At 56.3% G+C, this 25842-nt stretch overlaps 3 protein-coding genes across 4 annotated transcripts; all 3 read left to right on the top strand.

Moving 5' to 3' along the window:
• The first annotated feature begins 62 nt into the window (after positions 1-62).
• Positions 63-4061, top strand: LOC308069626 (lipocalin-15-like). 2 transcript variants are annotated; one of them, XM_080402266.1, is made up of 6 exons: positions 63-995; positions 1553-1692; positions 1925-1989; positions 2287-2403; positions 2878-2979; positions 3094-4061. In XM_080402266.1, exons 1-6 carry the CDS (start codon positions 900-902, stop codon positions 3117-3119), a joined length of 546 nt encoding a protein of 181 aa, XP_080258392.1. In that variant the 5' UTR covers positions 63-899; the 3' UTR covers positions 3120-4061. The 2 variants fall into 2 exon arrangements, with proteins under 2 accessions (XP_080258392.1, XP_080258391.1); XM_080402265.1 differs by having other exon boundaries at positions 2878-4061.
• A 581-nt stretch (positions 4062-4642) lies between these two features.
• Positions 4643-8318, top strand: LCNL1 (lipocalin like 1). The gene is made up of 7 exons (XM_080402269.1): positions 4643-4884; positions 5182-5321; positions 5910-5980; positions 6591-6701; positions 7241-7342; positions 7607-7632; positions 8146-8318. Exons 1-6 carry the CDS (start codon positions 4789-4791, stop codon positions 7630-7632), a joined length of 546 nt encoding a protein of 181 aa, XP_080258395.1. The 5' UTR covers positions 4643-4788; the 3' UTR covers positions 8146-8318.
• A 95-nt stretch (positions 8319-8413) lies between these two features.
• Positions 8414-25784, top strand: LOC308069620 (olfactory receptor 1E1-like). The gene has a single exon (XM_080402258.1). The coding sequence runs from the start codon at positions 18479-18481 to the stop codon at positions 19484-19486; it is 1008 nt and encodes a 335-aa protein (XP_080258384.1). The 5' UTR covers positions 8414-18478; the 3' UTR covers positions 19487-25784.
• The last annotated feature ends 58 nt before the right edge of the window (positions 25785-25842 follow it).

The raw sequence follows: 25842 nt of genomic DNA, 5'->3' as shown, positions 1-25842 counted from the left end.
TGGGGCAATGCCGGGGGAGAAGCATGGCTGGTGGCGGTGGGCTGGGCTGGTGCTGGGGGTCAGGGCTGATCCCAGCTCATGGTGGTGGGGCTGCTGGGGTGGGATGCCATGTGCACTCGCAGCACCACGCCACGGTGCTGCCTGGCCACCAAACCTGCCCCATCCAGGGAGAATGGGTCCCCGGGGCTGGCACCCACTGTGGGGTCTGCTGCTGCCTGCCCCTCGGGCACCCTGGGCTGCCCCAGTCTCCCTGCCTCAGTTTTGCTGCTGGAGAGCAGGCTGGCAGCATGGGGATGGGGATGGGCAATCACGGGAGGTCTCCAAAGATTTGGGGAAGGATGGACATGAACCAGAGCAACAGCGCTGGATGTGGCTCAGCCCCAGCCACCCACCTGGTCTCCGTGCCGTGACCCCCTCCAGGATCAGGATCTGTGCCTGCTGCCAGCAGCCTGGGAAGCCACAATCCGTTCTGGGGGGCACCGGGCTGTGGCTCAACCCTGGGCTAAAACGGTGGCCCAGCCGTCCTCCTCCTTGAGGCAGGATCCATCCCAGCACTGCCAGTCCCCAGGGCCAGCAGGCAACAGCCAGGTGGGGGGCACTGGGGGCACCCTCATTTCCCTCCCCAGACAGTGCTGGGCACGGGGCATCACCCAGTCCCCAACGTGCTCTGGGCTGGGTCTCACACAAGGCTTCATTCATCCAGGACTGGGCAGTTAGAGGGTGAAGGGGCCAACACTGTCACCTAACACGGGTACAAGTTATCCCTGCTCTTGTGTAACCTGTTGCATAAAGTGGGGGCGGGCAGGGGGTGCTGCCAGCAGCGGGGGCTATAAAGCCGGGTGCAGGAAGAAGCAGATCCATGCAGCCTCTCCTGCCCGCATCCAGCCCCCCAAGCCAGGATGATGGTGACGCTGCCCAGCCTGGCGCTGGCCCTGCTCTCCCTGCTGCGGGCAGGGGCCGAGGTCCCTGTGCAGTCGAGCTTCAGCGCTGAGAAGGTAACAGCACAAGGTGCCCACCTGCCTGGACTGGGGGGCCTGGCGGGGGGAGGGTGCCCATGCTGCATCCCCAGGCATGACTGGGCACCCCCAGCGCACCCTTGTCCCAGCACCAAGCTGGTACCAGGGCAGTGCCCAGGAGGACATGGGCAAAATTGGGGTAGTCCTGGCCAGCTCCTGCGTGCTGTGGCCAGAGCTGGTGGTGGCCACACTGCAGGGACACAAACACCAGGGGCTGTGATGCCCCCAAGCACGCAGCACTTCCCCAGGTAACATGGGCCAGCTGCTGAGCCCACCCTCCTGGCACAGGGCAGCTCAGGGTGTTCTGCGCACAGGGGGGTGGCAGGTCCCTGTGTTAGGCTGGCGAGTCCCCACAGAGGCTGGCAAGTCTCCGCAGAGGGTGACAAGTCCTCAACAGATAGTGGCAGCTCGCCCACCACAGGCTGGCAGGTCCCCGCAGAGGGTGGCAGGTCCCCACAGAGGGTGGCAGGTCCCCTACCACAGGCTGACAGGTCCCCATGGCTTTCCCCAACCCCACTGGTGATGTCCTGCGGCAGTTTGCAGGGACGTGGCATATCGCAGCTGCCGCTTCCAACTGCTCCGTGTTCCTGAAGATTAAGGACGGGATGAAGTCGGCCACCATCACCATCAGCCTCACACCAGAGGATGACCTGGACATGAAGCTTGTCTGGCCTATGTGAGTGCCCACCCTGCTCACTGCATCCCGCTTGGGCCAGGGGACTCCCCTCCCCACCAAGACAGCTGGGTGAGGAGCATCCTCCCCACAGACCCACTGCCCCACGGCACCTGGTCCTGCCTGGATCCTGGCATGTCGCACAGGCAGGCTGGGCTGCCTCCTGCCCCCACCACCCCTCTGCCTTCCCCTGTGGCATCCAGCCACCTTTGCCATTTCCATTTTCCCTTTCCAGGCTGGACAAATGCCAAAAGTTTGAGCTGCTCTTCCAGCGAAGTGGACAGACAGGGCACTACGTGGGTATGTGTGGGCAGGGGGGACTGGAACCATGGACACCCTGAAACAGAGGGTGGGCATCACTGGTCCCCCATGCCTGGGAGCAGCAGGAGGTGGGTTTGGCCCCTCTGCCTCCATTGCTTGGCAAGGGGTCGTGCTGCGGGTGGGCACCTGCTCTGCTGGATCGCGCAGCATTCCCCTTCTCATACCCCCTCAGGCAAACTTGGGGCTCGGGTCCGGAGCCATGAGCCCCAGCTGGGGCCGTGGGGGTGCTCTGGCTGTGCAGCATTGCCCAACCAGGCACCGTCTGGGGTCCTTTAGCAGCACAAGAGAAGAAGGACATGCATGTGATGGAGACGGACTACAGCCACTACGCCATCGTGCACCAGCTCCAGCAGAACGGGCAGGAACGGCCCAGAACTGCGCTGCAGCTCTTGAGTGGGTGTCGGGAGCGGGGACGGACACCCTCGGCTCCCTGGGGAGGGATACAGGCACCAGCGGGAGGCAGGGGCTGGGGTCCCCTCTGCTACCTGGGGCCGCCAACGTCAGCCCCCAGTGTGCTGGCACCCAGGGAATTCATTCTGGGTTGAATGAAACCTTGCACCAAAAATATCCCTGGTTGACTGTGGTTGGAACCGAAGCCCCCGTGCAGTGTGCCAGTCCAGCTGCAGACCCCCAGCCCCACTGGCTGCCCCATACCATCCCTGGGGGGGTGGGTCGCTCATCCAAGGGGCTTGTGCCCCTTTCCTGCCAGCTGTGGGTTGCTGGTTGTCCACCCTGCACCTCCATAGCTTCACCTTTGCCCTTCCCTGGGGTCCCATCGTTGCCCTGTGGGAGCCAGACCCCCAGCGTGGGGCTCGCTGCCAGGTCCCCCTGCACTCACCAGCCCCCACTCTGGGTGTCTGGCTGCAGCAAGGGAGCAGGATGTGACTCCCCAGCTCCTGCAGAGGTTCAAAGAGCTCATCCCCACCGTGGGCCTGACCAAGGACATGCTGGCTGTCCTGCCCAAGTCGGGTGAGTGCCAGGAGGGCACGGGGCGGCACACACAGCCCCCCTGCACAGGGACGCTGTGCGGGGGCTCACGGCACTGCCCATGGCATTCTCATCCCTCTCTTTGCTTTTCAACAGATCACTGCACCAAGGTCATCAGGTGAGTGTGGCTCAGGGAAGCTGGGTCTCCCTCCCAGCATGGCCTGGGCTGAGCAAGGACTTGCAGCCCCCCAGGAAGCCCCTCGCCTGCCTTGTGGCTCTGCGTCACATCGGCTTTCCTCTGCTATAACTACTCATCCGTCTGTCCTGCCTCCCTGCAGCTAAAGGGGCCAACACCAGGGCCACGTGTCCTCCAGACCTGCTGGAAATCGTGCTCTGCTCCCTCATTCCATGGTGTCCCTTCCCATCCTCCCTGGCCAGGCTCTGCCAGCCCTGCTGCCCCACACCAGGATCACGCCTCGCCCTCCTAAATAAATAGGTGCAGAAGCTGCCCCAGGTCTCAGTGCTTTTGTTGGTGGGAGCAGGCGCGCTGCGGGGTCCTTGGGCACCCTGAGCCCAGCAGTCCTGGATCCAGCCCTTGCTCTCAGCACCCCGGGGGCACTGGAGGGCTCCTTCGCTGCATTGTTTGCTGCACACAGTGTGGGGAGGATGGGGAAGGTGCAGTGGGGCAGCCGCCAGGGCTGCGGGCAGGGGAGAATCGAGCTGGGATGGAGAGGGGTTTGCACAGCCAGCTGGGTGGGGAGGGTTAAGCAATCGGGCTGCCCAGCCCTGCCTGCACAGGATCTGGCTCCTGGAGCTTGTCCCCAGGACAGCTCGTTCCCAGCTCAGTCTCCCGTGGGGCCACCAGGCAGCAGTGGCACTGCACCGCGGCTGCCCAGGGTAAATGCACAGCAGGACTAGGACCTCCGTGCCTGTCTCCCACCCTCTTTGGTCCCCACGTCTGCCCAAAGCAGGACTATGCTGCCATGAGCCCCAAAGGCGGCATCCATCCCCCTCCACCTCCTGCAGAGTGGAGGCAGCCCCTGGTCCCCCCCAACTACCTCCCTGCCCTGGAGTGGGGCTCCCTCAATGCCCAGCCAGGTGCAGGGCTGTGAGGAGGGAACGTGGACCCTTCAGGGGTTCTGACCGCAGCAGCCTGCCAGACCCAGGGCACGGTGGAAGGGGACACATGCCCGCAGTGACACAGACCCCTTCTGCCTGCCCTGCTTCGGGTGCACCCCGCTTTGCAGACCCCGAGTGCCCCAGAGGAGGTGGGTGACCCTGCAGGGCACCGTGCCGTCAGCTCCTGCCAGCAGTGTGTGGGTGTCTGGGTGTAGGCACATTCCCGGCAGCAGCCCTGGGGCAGATCCCAGCCTGGCCGGAGGGGTGGGTGACCAAGCCCCTTCATGCCAGGTCGCTGGGTGACAGTGCTGCCCTGGGGCCCATGCCGGGAAGGACCTCCCTGCTCCTCCCGGCAGCTCTCCTGTCAGCCAGCTGGGAAACAAAAGCTCTCTTTGTTCTTTCACAAGCAACTGAAGAAACAGGGAAAATCCTAAATTTCAGCACTGGTGCAACAGCTCCTGCAAGCCTGATTCTCAGCCCTTCACGGGGCTTGCAGGCACTTCCCTTCTGCCGCAAGACAGGAGGCTGTTTACCGGGGGTTGACTTCACCCTTCAAAACCACCACCTTGCCCAAGCCAACACCAGCAGCGTGTTGTGCCGCTCGTGTCCGTGCAGCTCGGCACGCAGTGGCCCCGGGGTGGGCAGAGGGGGCGGGAAGCGTAGCACTATAAAGCCACCAGCCCCGGCACCACTCTCCATCCCGCCGGTGAAGCTGGAGGAGGCTGCCGTGAGATGAGGACCGTGGGGCTGAGCCTGGGGCTGGCGCTGCTCTGCCTGCTGCGTGCCAGGGCTGAGGACCGCGGGGTTGCAGGGCTGGACAAGAGCAAGGTGATCCACAGCATCCCAGGGAAGGGAAGGTGGGAGCGTGGCCTCTGGTGACTAGGGTGGAGACTGGAGAGGTGTTTTGGTCCTGGGGACAGCTGGGGACACCACAGCCACCGCTGGCTCCACTGTCACACCCAGGTGAGGGCAGTCACCCAGGTCCAGCGTAGGTGCCCCAGCAGGGATTTTGGTGCCCAGAGGGGGTGTGGGTGTTCCATGGCTTGAGGGTGTCCTGGCTTGGTCCCCAAGGAGGGGAAAGTCCCTGCCTGCTCCTCCGGACTCACAGCCTGCCCTTGCTGCCAGATTGCAGGGAAATGGCACATCATTGCTCTGGCCTCCGACTCTGAGGGCTACCTCCAAAAGAAGGACAAGCTGAAGATGGCAATGGCCAGCGTCACGGTCCTGGGGGACAGTGACCTGAAGGTCTCCTTTGCAATTCCCACGTAAGTGCCAAATGCTTTTCTCTGTGGGCTTCACTGACCTCCCTGGACCTTCACCAGCAGGTCTCCACCTGGGTGCCTCCACCCAGCACCCACCAAAAATCTGGGCAAGGGCTAAGACAGGACCACCAGCCCCGTGGTTTAAAACAGGGGCTCGGGAAGGCTGCATCGTGGGGACCCCTTCTTCAGGGCAGTCCAGGCAGGCTCAGGGCAGCACCAGCCAGGAACAGTCCCACCATAGAGGGTGACACACTCTACTGCTCCCAGCAGGGATGCAGCAGGGTGATAAAACACCCTACGATTAAAGCTTCCCCAGCAGGACCAGCCCCATCCCAGAAGCTCAGATCATGAGCAAGGGAATAGCTGTGTGACCCCGTGGGACAATCCTCAGATGCTAGCGCTGTCCCCTGCCAAACCAGGTACCCATTGCTCCAAGGGTGGCATCTCTCCCCACCCTGCCCTGGCTGCACCATCCCATCCCTGAGGAGCAGGTCCCACATCTGGGGTAGCGACCCCAGAGCCAGCATCCCCAGGGGAGGGGAAGGGAGGAGTCGCTTTGCCCCAGCTGGAGCATCCTTCACTGTTTTGCAGCCCGGAGGGATGTAAGAAATCAGAGGCGATCTACAAGCCGACAGGCATCCCGGGTGAATACTACAGCTCTGGTGAGTGGGGGGAGCCTGGTCCCCGGGGTGGGGTGGAGGCACTTCCCGTCATCCCTGTCTGAAGCATCTGCTTGTCCCTGGGACGTGGCCCTCAGGGTGCCTGCCTGCCTCTCCTGAGGTCCTGGGTGGGACATCCCTCTGCAGCCAGCTGCCAGCTGCACCCCAGGGCTGGTCCATGCCAGGGCTGGTGTCCTACCGGAGTGGCAGGCACCCCTGCTCCCTCCTTCTGGGATAAGCCCAAGCTTAAACCCTGGGGAAAAGCAGGTTCATCCTGCAAAGGGGCTGTGGATAGATGTTCCCAAGGGATGAAGCAAGAGTGGTTTCCCACCATCTGACACTGGCTGGGTTACTCCACTGTCTGCAGTGACCACCCCCAGATCCTCCCATGCTCACCCTCCCATCCCTCTGCTCTGCTGTGAGCTGTGGGCTCCCCCAGGCTTACAGAGGAGCCTTAGCAAGAGGGAAAAACAGGAGGGGGAGACACAGGAGGAAGGCTGGCTGGGTGGCCCTGGCCCCTACCATCCCGATTCACTCTTACAGCCCTTTTGCGGTGCGGTTGTTCTCAGAAGGAGGTAATTAATCTTTTGCTTTCCTCCATGTCCTTTTGCAGATAGAGGCAATAAAACAGTGCAGGTGCTGCATACCAACGGCAAGACATATGCCATTATCCTTGCCTTCAGAGTGAAGGATGGGAAGACCTACCGCATGCTGAGGCTCTACAGTGCGTAGCCAGTGGTGCTCTGACGGGGGGTGAACAGCTCGGAGGTGCTGGGGTGCTTCGTAGTGTCCTGAGAGCCAGGAGTCAAAAGGGTTGTGGGAGAGACCCCCTCCTCACTATGCCCCCCTGCCCTGGATGGGGTGCGGGAGCGGGGCTGGGGGTGCTGTGTGTCCCCTGTGTGGCAGGGGAGGCTGGTGGTCAGGCTCCTGCACTGTGTTGGGAGTCCATGGCCTTGGGTAAATTGCTTGGTGGAACAGGGTGAAGAGCAGGGATCCTACTGCAAGGGGGGCAGAAATGGTGGGGATGGGAACAGAGAGAGGAGGAGACACTGTGCCAGTGCCGGCACCTCCACTTTGTCTTGTCCCCTGGGAGGCATGTCTCATGTGCCTGGCCACTACCACTCTCCAGGACCTCCGCCACTGCCTTCAGCCTTCTCCCAGGGACTATCATCTACCCTGTCCTCGCCTGGGTGCACTCGCTTGGTGCCCAGGAGATGCAGGGACAGGCCAAAGCCTGGAGCTAACCTGTGTCTTTGCCTTTAGGCAGAACCCGGGAGGTGAGACCCAAAATCACAGCGCTGTTCAAGAAGTTTGCAAGGGAGAAGGGCTTCACCGACAAGATGATCACGATGCTGCCCAGCCAGGGTGAGCACTGCCCAGCACCGTGTCGGGCTGGCTCAGTCAATACAGGGAGCCAGGACATGCTGGCAGGGACCAGCTCAGCCCATCACTGCCACCACTTTGTGGTCTGAGCTGGCAGGAGAAAGCTCTGGGAGCAAGAGGTGCTCTGGCTCAGCATGTTGTGGCTTTCGCCTTGTTCAAGTTCATTCCTGAGCTGTCTATTTTGGGTGCTAAATAGGACTAGCCAGACCACAGCCCTGAACTCAACCTTTCTCTTTATTTTCACAGAGGAATGCAGCCTCGACGGAGCGTAGGTGAGTTGCTGCAGCACAGCACAGCGTTTGCAATGTCCCCAGCTGGAAATTGTCCCCCTTGGTGCCCCAGCAAGGGCCACCATGAACTCTTTAAATTACTCTGGGGGCTGAGTTGTTTGAACCTGTGCTGGAGCTCCCACCCAGGTTGGACCATTCTCTTTGGAACTGCTCTGCAGGAAGGACCCTCGGGGTGAACTTGAACTGAAACCGATGGCTACAGAGCTCATCTAGCCATGGGGGCTGGGACACTGGTTGGGTTGGTGGCTCACCATGCAAAACATTTTTTTGTTTGTTTGGTTGTTGTTGGCCCACCCTGCCACATGCCTTCCCACCAGATCAATACACATCCAGTCATAAGGGTTAGCTAGAAACCCAGTGCTGGAGATCGCTCACCCTACAAAGCTGCAGGGAACTGGAAGGGGATGCACTGATCCTGATGGAGAGCCCTGCTTGTCCCTCTCCATTGGCCCCTCACTTCAAATACTCAGCCCACCTCTTCTGGCTGTTTTCCAGGAGGTGTGGGCTGGCTGACGGATGCTCCTGCCAAGTGATGCAAGACCTATGCTCTGAAGCTCTATGCTGCTGCTCCACCACCCTTCCGAGCTCAGTGGCCAAGGCTCTGACACATCCCCTGCTCCTCCAGTGCACAATCCCTCCTTTTTGCCAATAAACCAACTCACCCCAGAGCTTGGTGTAGCTGTCTGGGGAGAACCTGGGGTGCTCGGGCATGTAGTCCCTTCTGTTGTCCTCATGGGGTCTGTGGATGGTGAGCAGGCAGGGGTGATCCTGGGCTGAGCTGACCCAAGTGAGGGCAGTTTTGGAGCCCACCAGGATTTTTGCTCCTGGTGCCTCCCATGGGGCAGGACCATGGCCAGGCAGAGGTGAGGCAAAGGGAGCAGTGAGGCTGGAAATCATGCGGGAATGAGGGGCTGGGTGAAGAAAGGTTGTGGGACTTGGCCACAGAGATTGAGGCTGTGGTTTGGAGGGCTGCAGCCACCACCACCATCCAGCTCACCTTCCCTCCACTCGTCCTGCAGCAGCTGTAGCCCTCTGCTCCCCTGGGGCCCCGCTCGTCCACCAGCTCAGGCTTGGGCTAAGGTAGGGCCAAGACCCCACTTTGGGACCTCCCAGCCCCGCAGCGCTGCAGGGCTGGTACAAGGTAGAATGTGAGGGTCTCAATCCCCCCTACCCAAACCTGGAGGGCTGGTGTGGGGCTGCCTGTGGTCACTGCACAGAGAAAGCCCCCACTGGAGTCAGACTATCTGGTGGTGGTGGGCGTCTGCCTCCAGAGACTGCCTTCCTTTAAACTTGTATTTCTGAAATCCCACTCTATCCTTCCCTTCTTGCACTATTCAGCTTCTCAAATCCATCCAGGAGAAACCACAACCCACCCAGGGTAACCTGTTGCCACCTCATCCGTGCTCATCTCCAGGGCTCGGGCAGTGCTCACAGACACTGAGGGCTGGCAGGGTACGAAGAATTTTGTGCCTCTCCTGGAAAAGGAATTTCCTCCAAAATTCTTTGTGCTGGCCTTTCCACCTTGCCCATCCCTGGCCAGTCACCTGGGTTTTCGTATCATCCCAGGATCTGCCTTGCTGCTGCGTGATGGTAACAAGTACCCCTGGAAGGTGTCATCCCAGCAGCTGAGCACCTCGAGATGTTCCCAGGTTCTCTTTCCTCCTTCCACAGACCAGGAAAATACTTTTGGGAAACTGCCTCTCCTGATCTTGAGGATCACAAGAGCTGGACACATCCCAGCAGCAGCAGGGCAAGGGACCACACTGGGACTTCCCAGCCTAGCATCATCTCCACCCTCTTTGGAAAGAGCCCAGCATTTCCAGCAGGAATTCTCCCTGGCATTGTGGACTGGAACAGTTCAGCATGCGCTGCGCTCCCAAGAGCCCTGGGCCCACATATGGCTTTGCCTTGAGGCTTGTTTTGGGTTCGTGTATTGATGGAGATGAAAACATCCTGCTGCCAGCAATGCTCTTCGCCAAGGGCTTTGTGTGGCGGGGAGTCCCAGTGTCTCCGCATCGTGTTCCAGCCAAATATTTCCTTCCTGCTGTGTGCAGGCATCACCCTGCCAGACAGCGGTGAGATCATTTCTCTCTGCTGCCCGCATTTTCCACTCCTTTTTCCCGTCTGTTTTCTCCCCGTGGCCCAGAGCAGGATGTATATATAAAGGCTACAATTTCAGATCTTTCCTGGGTATGAGCCCCTCCCATGCATGGCAGGCAGGGGGTCCCCACCACAGCCCCCCCGTGATCCCTGGGTGATCTGCCTCCCTTTTTCTCTCTCAGTCACTCATTTATCCAAGTGAGGATCTTCCTCCCTAGCCTATGGCAGCTTGTGTCCTTTGGTAAAGAGCCTTCCCAGCTGACCAAGGGGTGTCCAACACCCATATCTTGTTGACTCCTCCAGAAACTGTATTTCTGAGGGTGATCTTCCTGTGCAAAAGTTGGATTCAGTCTCCCCTGTGACATAATTTGTCCATACGTCAACCAGGTCTGCCACTTACTACTGCTTTTTTGAGTATTTGCCCACCCTGCATAGTAAATCCACTTATCTGAAGTTTCTTTACCTCACACAACCTCTTTAAAAGTCAGCATATTTGCTTCTCCTAGTCTTCTGGTGAAAACTAGAGGTAGCAAAGATGAGTCTAAGCAGAGATGACATGCTGCAGCGAAAAGCTTGAGTTTCATACCTGATCCATTTGGACTGGAAATGTCATCTCCTCTGTCTTACTACTCACTTGCACATCCGTATTGGTAGGACAGACCTTCTCAAGTGCTTGCAAAGGAGATGGTCCAGCCTGGGGACCCACCAAAGCTCCTCCTCAGGCAAGGTGGATGCATAGTTTCTTCGCTTTATCAGCTTATTTTCTTTGAATACTCACCTTGAATTTGACTGGCTCCTGGTCAAACACTTTCTAATGTTAAATTCCTGCTCCTGGGGCCTTTGAAGAAAGGAATACATGGAAGTGCAGCTGTCATTCCCCAGAGCAGAGGAGCAAGGGGCCAGATTCTGGTGCCTTTGTTGTTTGTCTTACATCGTTGCCAGTCAATTTACCAGGAGTCATTTCACTTATCTTCATGTGGATGCAGCTTCAGCAAGTTTAAGAACATTTCTCTTATTTCTGATCAGCTTCTTTAAATTGATTTAATCACACTGGCTTCCATGTGGGCTTTCCCTTGGTAATGTTGTTTAGTGTTTGCATTTGCTAATATCAGCTTAAGTGCTCAGAGTGAAGCTAAGCTGGTCTTTCCAGACAATCTCTGTGCCATATGTGATACTTAATCCTCTTGACTTTCCATTTTTTCCCCTTTTAAAAATAAAATGCAACTGTATCAGATTGTCTCTGGTTCTAAAGGTTGCACTGGCTGTCACAGGAATGGCGTTTTGATTTCAGCCCAGGTCCAACCTGCTGCTCAGGAACTGTGGGTGGGCTTTTGGCCATCCCAGAAACCTGAGCCCCCAGGTACCCATCCAACATGTTAGAGCCTCCTGGATGTCCCTTTGCATGTGACAGGTGCCAGCACCACTGTCACCAGCAGCGGTACGGTCACCACAGCTGGAGTCACTCCAACGACATGTGGTCATCAGGTCTTGTCCGTCTGTCTTGGATGGTGTAGAGTGAGATCTTGGGGTTCTCCAAGCATCACTGGATGTGGGACCCAGCAGATGCCAGCCCAGCTGAGCCTTTCCCCACCCTCCAGCCTCAGGGACAGCCCCTCAACGGGATTTGGGTGACAGACATCAGCTCTCGGCAGCACAGGCATAAACAAGTTGAAGTCCCACGGGTCAGGAGTAAGTCACCTCTAAATTGCCAATTACCGCTTGTAGACACCTCTGCACTGGTCTGAGCCCCACAGAGGAATACATACTGGTTTTGCTCCCTGGGTTGGAAAGGGGCAAATATAGCTCCTGTCCCCAGGCATTGCGGTGGCACAACAAGCCCTCTGGAGCCTTTTCAGAAGTTAAACATGCAGAAGTTCAGAAACTTTTAATGATACAACTGAGACCCATTAAAAGTGAGCAAAAAACTTCTTTTCTTTCTGGGGCAGCAAGGTGCTCTTTCGGGTCACAGCTTCACAAGGCACTGGTACCTGAAACGCAACCAGTTCCAGATGTTCCTGCTTCCTCCAGGTGTTGAAAGCTGTTGAAAGCACGTGGCTATTTTCACCCTGGATCATCTCGGGACGTGGTTTTATACCCTAGCTCCACAACTGGCTGACCCCAGGCAGCTGATGGGAAGTGTCTGGTGGCCTTAAGGTGGGAAGCGATGTGGCTGGGGACTTCCCAAGCTGCCAGGTCAGCATGTCCTGAAATGTGTGAAGATGCATCAGTCCCAGCAATGCCCAGTATCAATGACGATGTGCAGGCTTTGGAGACAACAAAGCTTTGGGGACAGGTTGTTATGTTGGAGCTGCCATTCAGAAAGGCCACAGCAGCCCCTGGAATGGGGTGGCACAAACCTCCTGACATTCAGCCAAGGCAAATGCAAAGTCCTGTCACTGGGCTGGGCTAATCCCATGCAACTGGGCAGACTGGGTCTGCAGGGAGTTGGCAGCATTGCAAGAAAAGCCCTGCACATCCAATGGGCACCAAGCAGAACATCAGTCAGCAGAGCGCCTTTGCAGCAAAGGTGGGCAGATGCATCCTGGTCTGGGTTAGTGAAGGGCAGCCATCAGCCTGAGGGAGCGCTTGTGAGACCACTTTGGGAGACCTGGGCCCAGTTCAGGGCTCCCCAGTACAAGACAAACTCCTGACAAACCACAGAAGGTCCAGTGGAGGACTGGAGCACAGCATGTATGGAAAGAGACTGAGAGGTGGGCTGGTGCAGCCTTCAGAAGAGAAGAAGGAGACATCTGGCTGCTGTCTCCTGCTGCCTCAGGGGAGGATCTGGAGAAGATGTGGCCAGACTCTTCCTGGAGTGCTCAGTCGTAGGAGGAAGGGCAATGGGCATGGGCTGCAACATGGCAAATTCCAGCAGGACAAAAGGAGAAAGTTCTTCATCATAAGTGGTCCTGTGCCAGAGCACATCTAGAAACATGGCCAAGTACCTCCTCATCCTTGGAGGTACCCACACTGAGGCCAACAAGTCCCCGAGCAACCTGATCTACCTTTAAAACTGGCCCTGCTCTGAGCAGGGGCAGGATCAGAGGAGACTTCTGAGGTGCCTTCCAGCCCAGGCTTCCCAGGCCACAGGGCTATGTAAACAGGGCTGATAACAAGGAACCCAGCTGAACACGGCCAGCTGAGCACCAAACGCTCATAGAAATTATTTATTCTTTATTAGCCACCAGTAAACATAATTGTGGCCAATACCAAGGAAGATGCCCCCTCCTAACATGTGGTCTCAGCATGCTCTCAGCCCTCCCTCCCCTGCCCCTCTGGCTGTTCCCTGCACTGCTGGCTGCTGCCAGACACCCACGGGCAGAGCAGGCAAAGGCTGAGGTAGCTGTGGTAAAACAGAAGGAGGGAAGCTTTAGGCTCCAAAATGCATTTCTGTGTGCTGGAAGTGGGAAGAAGTGCTGAGTCGGAGGGGTGGGGAGAAATGCCGCTTCAGGAAGAGGGGCTCCTGTTTCTGGCCAGCATCTCCATCATTCTCCCCTCCCCAAAGATGTGGATGCTCTCAGGCCCCACCCTGAGCTTTGCAGTTTGGTACATCTAGGGGGAACCCCCCCTTCCAGATTCTCAGATTTCTGAAAGGTAGAAGGTCTCTGAGCAGTGGTTCAGAGAAGCAACACACCTTATGCTTGCTAGAATCCCTTAACTCACTCTTAAATCTGGATGAGCTCGTCTAGAAGAAACCAGGTTTATCCAGCAAAGCCAGGAGGTGCACTCTTGGGTGCAAAAGTGGGGAAAACAAGCTGGAAAAGGAAAGCACAGTTTCCTGTGCTGAAGAGCCAAACTGATACATTCCTGGACTCGGGATCTTGCTTACGGGTGACTCTGAGCCACTTTGGCTACTCCAGCTCCACCGTAGGACCACCCCTATCAGTGTCTCTAGCTGCTAAGAAGTTTAAAGACAACTTCAGACCTGCCCTCCAGTCCTGGTCCCTGGAGGTTTTGGGCCCTCTTCATTGGGATGCTGCTGGAGCACCCCTCGGGGGGATGTCCACAACTGGGCACTGAGCACAGGACTCGCCGCACCGTATTCCCTGGCAGTGCACTTCCCTGCTCCCACAGCATCGCAAAGCGCCATGCCTGAGGGGCTCTGCAGAGCAATTATGGGCTGTGCTGTAACAGAGGATCTTTTCCCAGGTGCTTCTCAGGACTATATTGAAATCATCCTGATGTCCCAAACTGCTGGTGGTGCCAGACACAGGTGGTGTGAAGAGAGAAAGCCTATTCTCAAGGTAAGTTGTGCAGGTGCTGGACCACTGGTGTCCCCGACACCTGTGTGGGGTGAGTGCTTGAGGGCAGGACAGCTGTGGGATGGAGGAGGGAAGGAGTCAGCCCCATGCCCAGCTCTGCTCTGTGCCCCTCTCCCACAACCAACAGACGTGGGTGTCCTCGCTGCCCCCCTCATGACCCGGCAGCCAGATGAGTACCTGGTACACATTTCAAAGTTCACAGCACTGCAGCTCGCCTGCCGGCGGCACGGCAGGAGCCCTGCCCCTACTGCAAACACTGCCTGGCTGCAATGTGTCCCTCACTCACCTGTGCCACAGCCTGTTTCCCATCAGTGCTCCCGGTCTGCAGCTCTACAAACACAGCGAGACCGTGGTGCTGGCCTCTGCTCTGCGTGGGGCAGTGCCCATCGCCTGCTCCTGAGCCTACCTTGAGATCACCTGTCTCATGTTAGATTTGATTGCAAATCAAATGCAATTTAATCAGCAGGAAGGCAAACAGATGCTTCCAATGACTGGCTGATCACCCAGCTGATGACTGTCAGATCAGCAGATGTAATTGCAAACCCCTACAGTTACTGGGAAGTGAAATGAAGATGCTGCTTGCATCCCAGTCACGCAACACCTTTGATATCCCCTCCTTCCCTGGCTCGTGGGCTAGAGGGCATTGCTGGGAGGGGGACACAGTCTGCTATGCCTCATCCCTCCTGTGCCCACCTCCTCCCAGTGAGGCAACTGGTGCCGGAGAAGCCAAGCTGGTTTTCTGGTAGCCCAGACTGTGGCAGTGCCCTGGGTACGCTAGGTCCTTGGTATGCCCCCAGTTCTGGGAAAGCCACAGGGCATGGCAGGAGAGCTGGGGGGGTGGTGGTGGTGGTCCTCCCCAGGGGTCTTGCATTGTGTTTGTGTGTCACCTTCCAAGTGAACCAGGCATGTGGTTCTCCACCTCTGCTTCATTAAATCAATGCATGGTTTAATGGACACTTGGACACCTACTTATACTTCGAACAGGTTTATTTTAGGTAAAGAGGAAAGTTTTCAGTGGTGACAGATCTAGGAACCAAAACCACTCCTGCTTTTGCCCCATGGTGTGAGCACTTTGGACCCCAAACCTTCTGAGAAGGCACCAATGTGAGACCTTGGTTCCTTGTCAAAACCCTGGTGCATTAGATCTAAGGAGATCTCTGGGTCAAAGTCATTTTTGAAATCAGGTTTAACCTGCTAGATCTTGCAGGCTTTCCCATGCCAAAGTTACCTACAGCAGCATGCTCAAGCAAAGGACTCTGCTCCCCAATGCTGCAGCCATCTCCCTGCTTAGCTTTGCTTCTCCAGACTGACCACATCGTGCCATGTCCTCTACGATGGACTCTCCTCTCTCCAGGCATCCTGGCAGTCCAGCTCAGCATCCTCCTCCTTGAGTGGGCTCCCCGCTGCCCATGCACCACCCAGTGAGGTCTCACTAAGGTACCACAGCATCAGCATTTTCCCACATGGACTGGAAACCTTTCTGCTATCCCCATGGCCAGTTTGGCATCCTGGGCCACACTTACAGGGTATGACTACCCTGGGCTGACCGCACCACTGGATGTCCAGCCAAGGACCCTGTAGGTAGGCGGACTGCTCCATACTCCCAGAGCTTCTGTGCCCACCTAGTTTTCTTTCTTTTTCTTTCCCCTAAAGCCTTGCAAACGCCTGGTGCTGGATTTCTCTTCTCCCGCCAGACATAGCCCCCATCACAAAGATGCTTTGTATCCTCATGGCAGGAGAAGCAGCATTCATTCTTCCTGAATTCAGGTACAACCATGCTCCCCTCCCACAGCCCTGCTGACACTCAGCAAACCTCTGAAGACTCTCCTGCCTCCTTCATGCTTCTGTCCCCGTGCACTCATGTTGTCACCAACCACCCTACCTTTGCCACAACTTGTCATTGTCCTCCTGGAAAACTGGGAGTGGGCGATGTCTGACTTCCAGGGCACTGAACCGAGAAGCGCTGCGGGACTGCCTGCCTTCCAAATACGTGGCTGAAGGGCGTATATTAATCTCACAACACTACAAGCAATTTTCACAGTCTACCCACGTTCCTTCATCTTTCAGCGGCAGACCTTGCTTACAGCTTTTCAGGCTCTTTTCTTTCCTTGCAGACTTTCCACTCTTTCCAAATATCCTCCTTGGTGTATATACCTTGCTTGTTTGCTAGGGGAGAAGCCCTGCTCCACCAGCCTCTCCTTTGTGCTTGAAAGAGTTTTTAGCTGGGTTTTGCACTGTGTCTTTCACAAAATCCCAGCTCTCCTCTATGTTTGCATGCTCGACTTTCCAAATCTGCCCAGCTGCAGTAACCAGCTCTCCTCACTTGTCCTGATTTTTGCTTGTTCACAGCCACAGCCACCAATCTGCTCCTATTGATCTTCCCATTTACGCAAAATGGCATTGAGTCATGCCTACTCTAGCTGAAGTTATTTTCTCAGATAGCTCTTCTAAAAACAGCCTGTTTTACAGGAACAGGTACAAAAAAAACCCATCAGCTCATTTCATACTGTGACCCGGTGAAGAGGCATGTGAGATGTCATATCCAAGGATATCTGGAATGACCGTTACAGACAAGCCTGTGATTTATACCACCACTGCCCCTCCAAAGAGTTACTCTTCTTGGAAGAATTTCTCTCCTGGGGCTTTGTCCTCACCCCAGTCTGGCTGAGGGATCTGTGACAGGCTCCCGGCCCTGTCTGGGCAGACCTTCCTTTCCCTAGTTCCCAAGGCAATTTAGACCCAGGAAGATATTCTGATGGTGCCTTTCAATGTCTTGTGCTGTGCTCCCCTTTGTCCTCACCTCCCATTCTTACCCTCTTCCCCTGCGTCCTCTGCTGCCTCTGCTCTGGTCACACCAGCTGTTTCTCTGACCTCTGGGAACACCTGCTGCCATGGACGGCTCCATGTAGGAATTCAAGTTCCTCCATACTAGCTTTGCATGAGGCCACAACCACTTGTGTTTATTTCATATGGACCATCTGCTCTTCCTGAGCCAGAGGAGACACCAGTATTTTGCTACCCATACTGCTCCCCCTCCCCGCCCCCCAGCCCCACTCCCCCCGCCCCAGCTGCTTCCATCCCTTCCCTTCCCTTCCCTCTGCGGTTATGCCCTTCTTTACCAGCTCCTACTCTTCCAGCACAACCCAAACCAGCATGGAGAGTACATGTCCGTCCTTTGACCTCCGATCCCTTCATGATTCAAGCCTGGCATCAGATCCCTGAATGCTTCTCCCATCCCACTGGCATGCCTCCTTGCATTGAGGAGGGTGCTCGTGGAGGCTCCCAGTTGCCCAAGCACCCCAGCCCTGGCCACGGCACCCAGCCTTGGGCTGGCTGCTCCTCCCTCCCTGCTCAAACGCCCACCCCAACTGTTGAGCACCTGGACAAACCCACAGCCCATCCCTGAATCTCTGCATTGTGGAGCACATCCCCAGCATGGTGGGGTTGTCCTTGTTCCCTTTTGGAGGGAGCTTGCAACGTTGAGGGTGCTCAAGTCTTCTCAGCCTGGCACTCACCTCCTCTCTGCTCCTGGCAGATGCTCCCACACTTCTTTCTGGAAGGACATGGTGACAGCTCTGTCTGTACCAACAGCTTCTCACAGGCTTGTGCACATCTCAGATCATTTCCTTACTGTTCTTTCTGTGGATTCAGTAGTCTTAGGTTACATTGAAAACTTCTGTATCTCATCTTTTATCCCTGAGCTCCAGTCTCTTGTTGGATTTGGAGTCTTTCCCTTTTCTTGCAGGCTGGTGTCTCTGCTTTTCCACCCTTGCGCCTGTTTGGAGTCACCTTCAGATGCCTTTCTGGTCCTCCTGTGATCTCTCAGACTCTCACAGGTCCCTCCCTTGCATTGTTTTCTAGGTGTGAATGTGAGGCTAACATCTACAGTGCAGTATTTGCAAGCAGGCACCTTCTTTGTCGGTAATATTAGTTTTCTTTTTTTTTTTTTTTTTTTTTTTTGAGTTGCCCTGCAATCTGTGATGGAGAGGGGCAGCAGGAGATCTTTCTGTAGCTTCACTAATGGTGTAAACACAATTTGCTCCCATGAAGGGCAGCAACTCTTCAGGCAGTGTCCAACCTGTCATGTTTTGTGGGATCTTTAGACCAGCCTCCAGCTGCAGCCCAGGAAACCTGGAGGGGGTCGAGGAGCTGCTCTCATCCACTCTCATTTATCCTGGGATAAATGTCCCTGGGATCCTTATTGACTGCAGTGGTGAGGTCCCAGCTCTCTCTGGTGTTCTTCAGGTGACACAGAGTTGGGGGTTGTCTTGAGGCTCAAAACCTCCTGGGCTGAGACCCACAACCTGCCCCCATGGATGCTTTCCCCACTGAGCCCCTGGAGCGAGGCGAGGAGCGTGGGGGCAGTGGCACAGCTTCAGCCCACCGTGCAGCAGTGATGCGCCATGGCAGGGGTGAGCATTCACCCACCTTCTACTTGTCCTTCTCTCCTCCTGCTCTCCTTGTAGATGAGCCCCAAACCCCTGCAGCAGGGAAATCTCAGCAAGCCCACCATGTTCCTTCTCTTGGGATTTTCCAGTGCCTACAGAGCACAGATGAGCCTCTGCCTGTGCTTCTCACTCATTTACCTGGTGACAGTGCTGGGGAACTTGCTCATCATGACTGTCATCTGGCTGGATGCCCACCTGCGCTCCCCCATGTATTTCTTCCTGGGCCACCTCTCCTTCCTGGACATCTGTTACTCCTCTGTCACCCTCCCTAAGATCCTCAGAGACTCCTTCTCAGCGCAGAAGACGATCTCCTTTGTGGGCTGCATCACACAGATCTACTTCTTCCTTTGCTTTGGGGGGTCTGAGTGCGTGCTCCTGGCTGCCATGGCCTATGATCGGTACCTGGCCATCTGCCAACCCCTCCACTACCCAGCACTCATGAGCAAGAAGATGTGCCATTGCTTAGTGGCCCTTTCGTGGCTGAGCGGCTCCTTCTCGTCTCTGATCCAGGCCTTCCTCACAGCCCGCTTGCCCTTCTGCAGGTCCAACATAATCGACCACTTGTTCTGCGAGATGCCCTTCTTGCTGAAGGCATCCTGCAGCCCCAGCGCTCCCCTCAACAAGGCCGCCTTGTATGCTTTTGCTGGGACTATTGCGATGGGCTCTTTCCTCCTTACTCTCATGTCGTACGCTCACATCATGAGGGCTGTCCTCCAGAAGGGAGCAGGGACATGGAGGGGCCTCACCACCTGCACCTCCCACCTGACCGTGGTGTCCCTGTTCTTCGGTGCTGGTGCCATTGCATACCTGGTGCCTCACTCCAGCAGCTCCAAGGAGATGGACAAAGTCCTCGCCCTGCTGTACGCTGTGCTGACCCCCATGCTCAACCCCATCATCTACAGCTTGAGAAACAGCGAGGTCAAAGGAGCCATCAGGAAAGCCCTGCACAGCGGGCTGTTACAGATGTCCACCAAGGGTTCAGGAGTTGCCACCGAGCAACCTCCACCCTCCCTATGGCAGGGATGAAGGTCTCAGTGACCCAGCACCCAGGTCTGGGGCTCCTGCAGTGCTGGTGGGGGCACAGCCGGCAGTTCCTCGCTCTCCCTCACCGATGCATCAAATGCTCAGACCCATTATTGCCCACTGGGGACCCAGGGGCCGGGTACTTAATTCACAGCACTGTCTCCCTTTGTGTCCCAAAGCCCCTAGCACAGCTGGCTTGAACTTGCAGCACCAGCTTCAGAAAGCCCAGCGCACAGGTACGAGCCCAGGCAGGCGAATTGTGCCTCATCCCATCCCAGGAGCCAGGTACCACCCTTCCAGTGTGGAGCACTGCAAAGGTCTTCACCTCCTCGGACTGGGGCAGAAGGATGGTACACAACATCCCCTGGAGACCTGAATAGACTAGGAGGGGATTTTGTAAAATTCCTAATTGCTTGACCATGGGAGTTCTCCCAGTAAGTAATTCTAGGAACATTTTTCCTAAGAAATAGGCGTTGCCTGGGTAGAGAAGCTGTACTGGCTGTCCACACTCTGTCTTTGATGTGATGGTGCCCTTGGTAAGTCTTATTTTTTTTAATCGTTTATCTACACCTGGGCTTTGTCAGGCTTTCTGGAAAGAGCTTTTATTCCTAAGCAGAGACCTTTCTGAGATGAAACACTGTGCAAAACACAGCAGCAATGCTCGGCTGTTTGCATCTCCTGTTAAGTGGTGGATAATCTTGTCTGGGCTGGACTTGCAGACACTGCAGAGCCGGATGTCTTTCCCTTAATGCAATAAAATATGTATAAGTAGGAAAACCATTGTCAGGGGATTGAACTTTGTAGTTTCAGTAGTTAATTCTGGGAACAGAGACCTGCTTCCACATGCAAAATGGTGACGATAAGGCAGGAGCATGGGTGGGAGAGCAGATTAATCTGGCTCATGACGTGCCTTCAGGAAGGGTCCAGGGGCTCTCAGCAGAGCACAAAGCCAGGACGGTGTTACCTGGTTGTCATAAATAATGAGGTGTGAAAGGATGCTGTGACTACAGCTCAGTGTGTGCAAGAAGATACGCCTACAGGCACAGCAAAACATACCCTCCTCGGACCTTGGCTGAATGCTGGGTTGAGGTTTCTTTACATGTAAGACTCTAAGACTCCTACTGGGCAGAAATTATGGGAACTGGTTTTCTGTGATTGGAAACACCCCCATCCCTGATGGAGCCAAGGATTTCCCATGGGAAAATGTGCATTATCCCACTCAGGTGAGACTGCAACAGGTCCTCCCAGAACACACAAACAGGGCAGGGTCAGCTGGGGAACCCAATTTTTAGGACATTTACAAAAACAGCAGCTCCATTGGAAATAAACCAGGAATTACACATCCCTTTCCACCTATGGTCCCCAGGGCAGGGTCAGCCAGAGATATCCATCACCTGCCTGCTTTCCCTACGGACAGGGAAACCGTGGCTGCTCCTGCCAGTTGTAGCTACTTCAGTATTTGGCTGGGTGTGCACTTCTGGAGATAATAGGCAGGGAAAGAGGATGGAGAATCCCTGTGGAAGGGAGGGGTCCGGTACCACAAGTCCTGAGTGTGCTGCGTGCTCAGCCTTCACCAACTTGTGACATCGATGAGTGATGACCACACCACAATATGGACCAGCGGAGCTTGCTGTCACCATCACTAGGGATAAATGCACCAGCATCACTAGGGATAAATGAAACGTACATCCCTTTCACCAGGCTTGGCTGTCGGGGGAGATCCCTGCTTTCTCTAAAGCAATGGTCTCCAAAGCAGGGTGCATGTGCCCTAGGGGGGTACGCAAGACAATCCACTGGGATGCAGGAAGAAAGTATTTTTGGTACCATTAATAAATACAGTAAAATAAAACAAGATGTTAATATTAGTGTTTATTTAATCTTCATCTTGTCCTTTTCAAATGTCTGTTACTGTGTATGTTTTATAATGTACCTGTATATAATTTACGGATAAATATGCATGTATTGGGGGTGCACGCTCAAAAGTTTTTCACTGATAAGTCTCTGCAATCAAGAAAGTTTGGAAAGCACTACTCTACACCACCACATCTGAGCAAAAAAGTCTGTGAGAGTGAAGCTTTACCCACAGAGAAGGAAGATTTAGCAATGAAATGGGCATCATTTATCTGAAAAGGACATATTCAGCCCCTGGGACCAGGTGGGATGCACCCCAGGGTGCTGAGGAGCTCATTTGGGTCTCTCCATCACTCTGGAGCCTCTTGCTTTGACCCCACAGAAGGCGTTGGTGGGGCTGAAGCTGGCAGGGGAGTTCTTGCCCCCTTCTCTCTGGCCTCCTGTGGAGGACCTGGGGGGAACTGCTCTGCCTCAGACCTCAGAACATACCATTTGGCTGCAGGCAGGGAGAAACCCAGCTAACGATGTTATCTGTGTGCCAGACAGTGCATTGCACAGACAGTGATGAGGGAGGGTTTGCTCTGATACCCCTGGGGATCTGTGCGCAGTGATAAAAGCTTGGAGGTGCCTACAAAGCTCATCTTTCTGGCAGGTGTGCTGGACATGGGCATTTTCTTGCTCTTGGAGCTGACCCTTCCATTGGTGCTTCAGACCTGGATGATAATCCCACTGAAACAATGTTTTGATGGAGAGAAGATAATGCCACTGGAGGGAGTTTTTGCGTGGTGGACGGGGAAGGTGATTTGCTTGGACACATTCTCCATGAGGGAGCAGAGGGCAGACAAAGCCCACCTGCCTGTTTTTACAAAGACCCCAGCTCCTGCTTGTAAGTCAAAGTTCCTCCAGGTCCCAGGCTTTTGAGAGCAAAATGTTTGGGTGCTTGAACACTTTGGTGAGGGGGTCGGTGGGCTAGTGAGGGTCACAGAGTACCTGGGTTTGCCCAAGTGGATCTTGCATCTGCTTAGCTCTTTATGGCAGACTGCTGCTCTGCCTGGCAGGAGAGATGCTTGCCCACCCATCAGCCTGGGTAGAGGGAAGAGTGGGGGGTCCTGCGCTATCCCTGACTCTCTCATTGCTCTCCACATTAATCAGTGCAGAGCCACTCTCTCCAGCTAGCTGGGAAGTGGTGTAGCATTGCCATAGCTTCCCACTCCAGCTGAATCAAAGACCTCGAGAAAAATGGGCAGATGTCTGTGAGCACCATATTGCACCGTGATGGTGAAATAATCATCAAAACCATTACTGGGTAAGTGTCAGTGCAAATCTTCTCATTCCCTATGGCTTTCACCCAGGGCTCCTCTCCTTGCTCTTCACCTTGATCAGCTCTTGAGTTCTTTGTAAAACAGAAAGAATTACACGGACCTTCAGGGCGTTGTTGCTTCCCATCCTGGTAGCACACCCGTGCTAATTGTGCACATGGAGCAGAGCTGTTAGGAGCTGGTCTCTTGACTCCAACCTGGAATGGTGATCAACCAGCTGTAGAACAGTGAACATAGGAGCAGCTGCCATGTGGCTGAAGCCTTCAGGAGGTGAGACGAGAGGGGCTGCAGTGCCCGAGCTCTGCGCTCAGGCAGGTGTCCGGCAGCTGCTCCTGCTGCCAGTCCGGACCTGAGGCACAGCATACTGCAGAGGCAGCGTGACAGCTGTGGGGCACTAGCAAAAGATGTGGCCTCAGCTTGTGTTTTGGGGAGGTTGGGAACTGGCAGCCGTCTACAACAGGCCAGACCCTTGGAGCTGAGGATGGGCTTGTGGCGAGCAGCCAGCTCTGCTCCAGAGAGAGGGAATGGGATCAGGGCATCCCAGGATAATTCAGGCTGGAAGGGACCTTTGGAGCCCTGTAGTCCAGCCCCTCGCCACAGCAAGGCCCAGGTTACTCAGGCTTCATCCAGTGGGGTCTTGCAAGCCCTGAGGGTGGGGTTGGCGTGGCTTCAGGGGGTCCATCCCTTCCTCCCCCAGTAGAGCAGGTCCCAGCTTGGGGCTGGCCCCACTCACCCCCGATGGGTCAGTGCTGGAGGATCCAGCTCAGCTCCCCACTCCACAGCCCTCAGCCCCACTGCACTCAGGGCTGGCTCCCGTTGTCCCTTCCACCTCCCCACCTACCTCTTGCTCCCAAATGAAGAGATGGTGACCCTGCCCCGTGGCTGGGTGTGATGTTGGGGAGGGATGAGATCCTCACAGAGGTTCTTTGGCCTCTCAGACATCCCCTGCCCAGGTAGGCAGCATGGGGCAGGGCTGTCCTCCCTATCTTGCCAGGACTCACAGACTCCCCTGGACACAAGTCAGTGCCCCCGCAGTTACCTCCCATTTGCTCCCATTGCTCTTACCCGGCTGCATGGCCACAGGCTGGACAGGCGCACGGTGGTCACACCACCATCCCCACCTGCCTCTCCCACAGACCCCCTCACCCACGTACTCCTGCTCAGGGCTGTCCTAGCTCCAGCACCCCTGTGCTGGCCCAGCGCTTGCTTGCTTTGCCTCTACACAGACCCATTGCTGGTTCCCAGCCATTTTTCACAGGCGGCTTGTGGTTGCTCCTGGCCACAGCCACACTGTGGACCTGTGGTCCAGGTCAGCTCTGTAAATCCTCACCACTGCAGATCTGGTTGCCATGGTCCTTGTTCCCACCAGGAGCCAGGCCCTGACACTGGGAGGGGGAACCCTCAGCAACTACAGGGCTCTGGAGAGCTTGTGGTGGGGCAGGAGCATTGGCCATCCCATTAAGGGTGCACGGCCCCAGCAGCACCAGGTCAGCTGTGATGCCCACGGATCTGCCCCAGCCCTGTGGGTGAGGGGTCCTGGCCAGATCCTGCCCTGGAGGTGCCAAGTCCTGGCCATGCAATGACACCCACACGCTGCACAAGGGCACCTGCGGCCGGGGGCACCATTCCCCTGGGTACAGCCAGAGGTGCGGGGTCTGGTGACACACAGGGACAGGACCTTGCAGGGACTTTGTCCACTGACTGAGTTTGGCCTCTCTGTTGCTTGGTACAGGGGCAAAGCTGGGCAAAAAAGCTCAGCTCTTTCAGGGTGTATAAAAATCTCTGAGTTTATTAGGGATTTGTATCAGCATAAACAGGACCAGTTTGTCCCAGTAACCCTTTGGTTTGGCCCAGTATCCATCCCAGTAACCCTCTAAACCCATGTTCCTGCAAGGCAAAAAGCAGCAGCTTAAAGAAGTGGTTAGTGGCCCTGGCACAGGCACTTGCCCCAGTTATCCCAACATCATTGCCTGGTGCACTTGCTGGTCCCAGAGGTGCACTTTAAAATTGAGAAGCAATTTATGAGTACAGAGCTCCAGCAAATTAGAGAGCTAAGGAAATTCAGGGTCTTTCCTTTGAAAGTAAAATCGTGGACAGCTGGCAGGAGTGAAAGGCCAAGGAAATTAAGGAAGAAAGACAATTCTGAGAGATATCTATTCTGCTGGAGGCAGATAACAGGGCTGCAAAGAGCATTGTCCCCATGGCTGGCCCCATGCCACGCTGTCACCCACCTCTGCCTGCACCTTCCTGCCAGTCTTGGTGGCAGTGAGACCTGCAGGCAGGTGGCAGCTCTGCCAAAGCCCAGCCCGGTGTCCCCGGCACGCTGCACCCCCGGCTGCTTGCTCTTGGCAAACCTTGGAAAGCCACGGAGCAGGCTGACAGCCTGCCAGGGCACTGCCGACGCTCTAACGGGGCTCCCGCTGCGAGCGGCATCGGCTGGGGCAGAGCCCAGCCTGGTGGCAGGGCACCGGCCGCGGGAATTCCGCCGCTGAGGATTGGGGACTGAAAAGGCAGCACATGTCGGCCAGTGGGATCCCGGACAGCGGGTACCATCGCGCACCATGTCACCGTGCTTGTGCCAAGGTCACAGGTCTGTGTCCGAAGCGTGGGGCTGGTGATCGGATGGCTGGATTTTGCAATGCTGTCTGCCTTCAGCACCCCCCTCGCGCAGCCCCCAGCATCCCTGCGGCACACAGGGATGCCAGGGGTGATGACCGGGGATCCCTGCCAGACGTGGCGGTCGGCACCACTGGGGTGTCCACGGGGCATCCCTGGTTTTGGGATTTGATGTCACTTGTCCCACCTGGCACCTAGAGGGGACTCCACACATAGGGATGCTGCCAAGCTCACGGCCGCTCAGAGTGGCTGTCCCCTTTAGGAAAACACTTGTGATTGGGGGGGGGGGGGGGGAGGGGGGGGGCAGGATGAGCCTGATGTAGTTGGCCTCGCTTGATGGCCTTACTGCTTACAAAGGGACCCCACATCCCAGCGCTACCCGCCCCCGCCGCCCCGCAATGTGGCCATCAGCAGGGACGTGGCCATCACATCAGGGACGTGGCCATCAGACGTGGCCCTCAGAGGGCCCCCCCCCCGCCCCAAGCCCAGGGGGGTGCGCACGGGTGGGGGTGCTGAGGCGCCGGGGGACCGCGGCGGCGGGGATGAAAGCTCCGGCGTCCCAGCCGCGCTGCT

The sequence above is a fragment of the Falco punctatus genome (genome assembly GCF_963210335.1).
Source record: "Falco punctatus genome assembly, chromosome: 9".
Taxonomy (NCBI): domain Eukaryota; kingdom Metazoa; phylum Chordata; class Aves; order Falconiformes; family Falconidae; genus Falco; species Falco punctatus.
The sequence above is the reverse complement of the archived record's forward strand: the minus strand, read 5'-3'. Positions and strand labels throughout refer to the sequence as shown.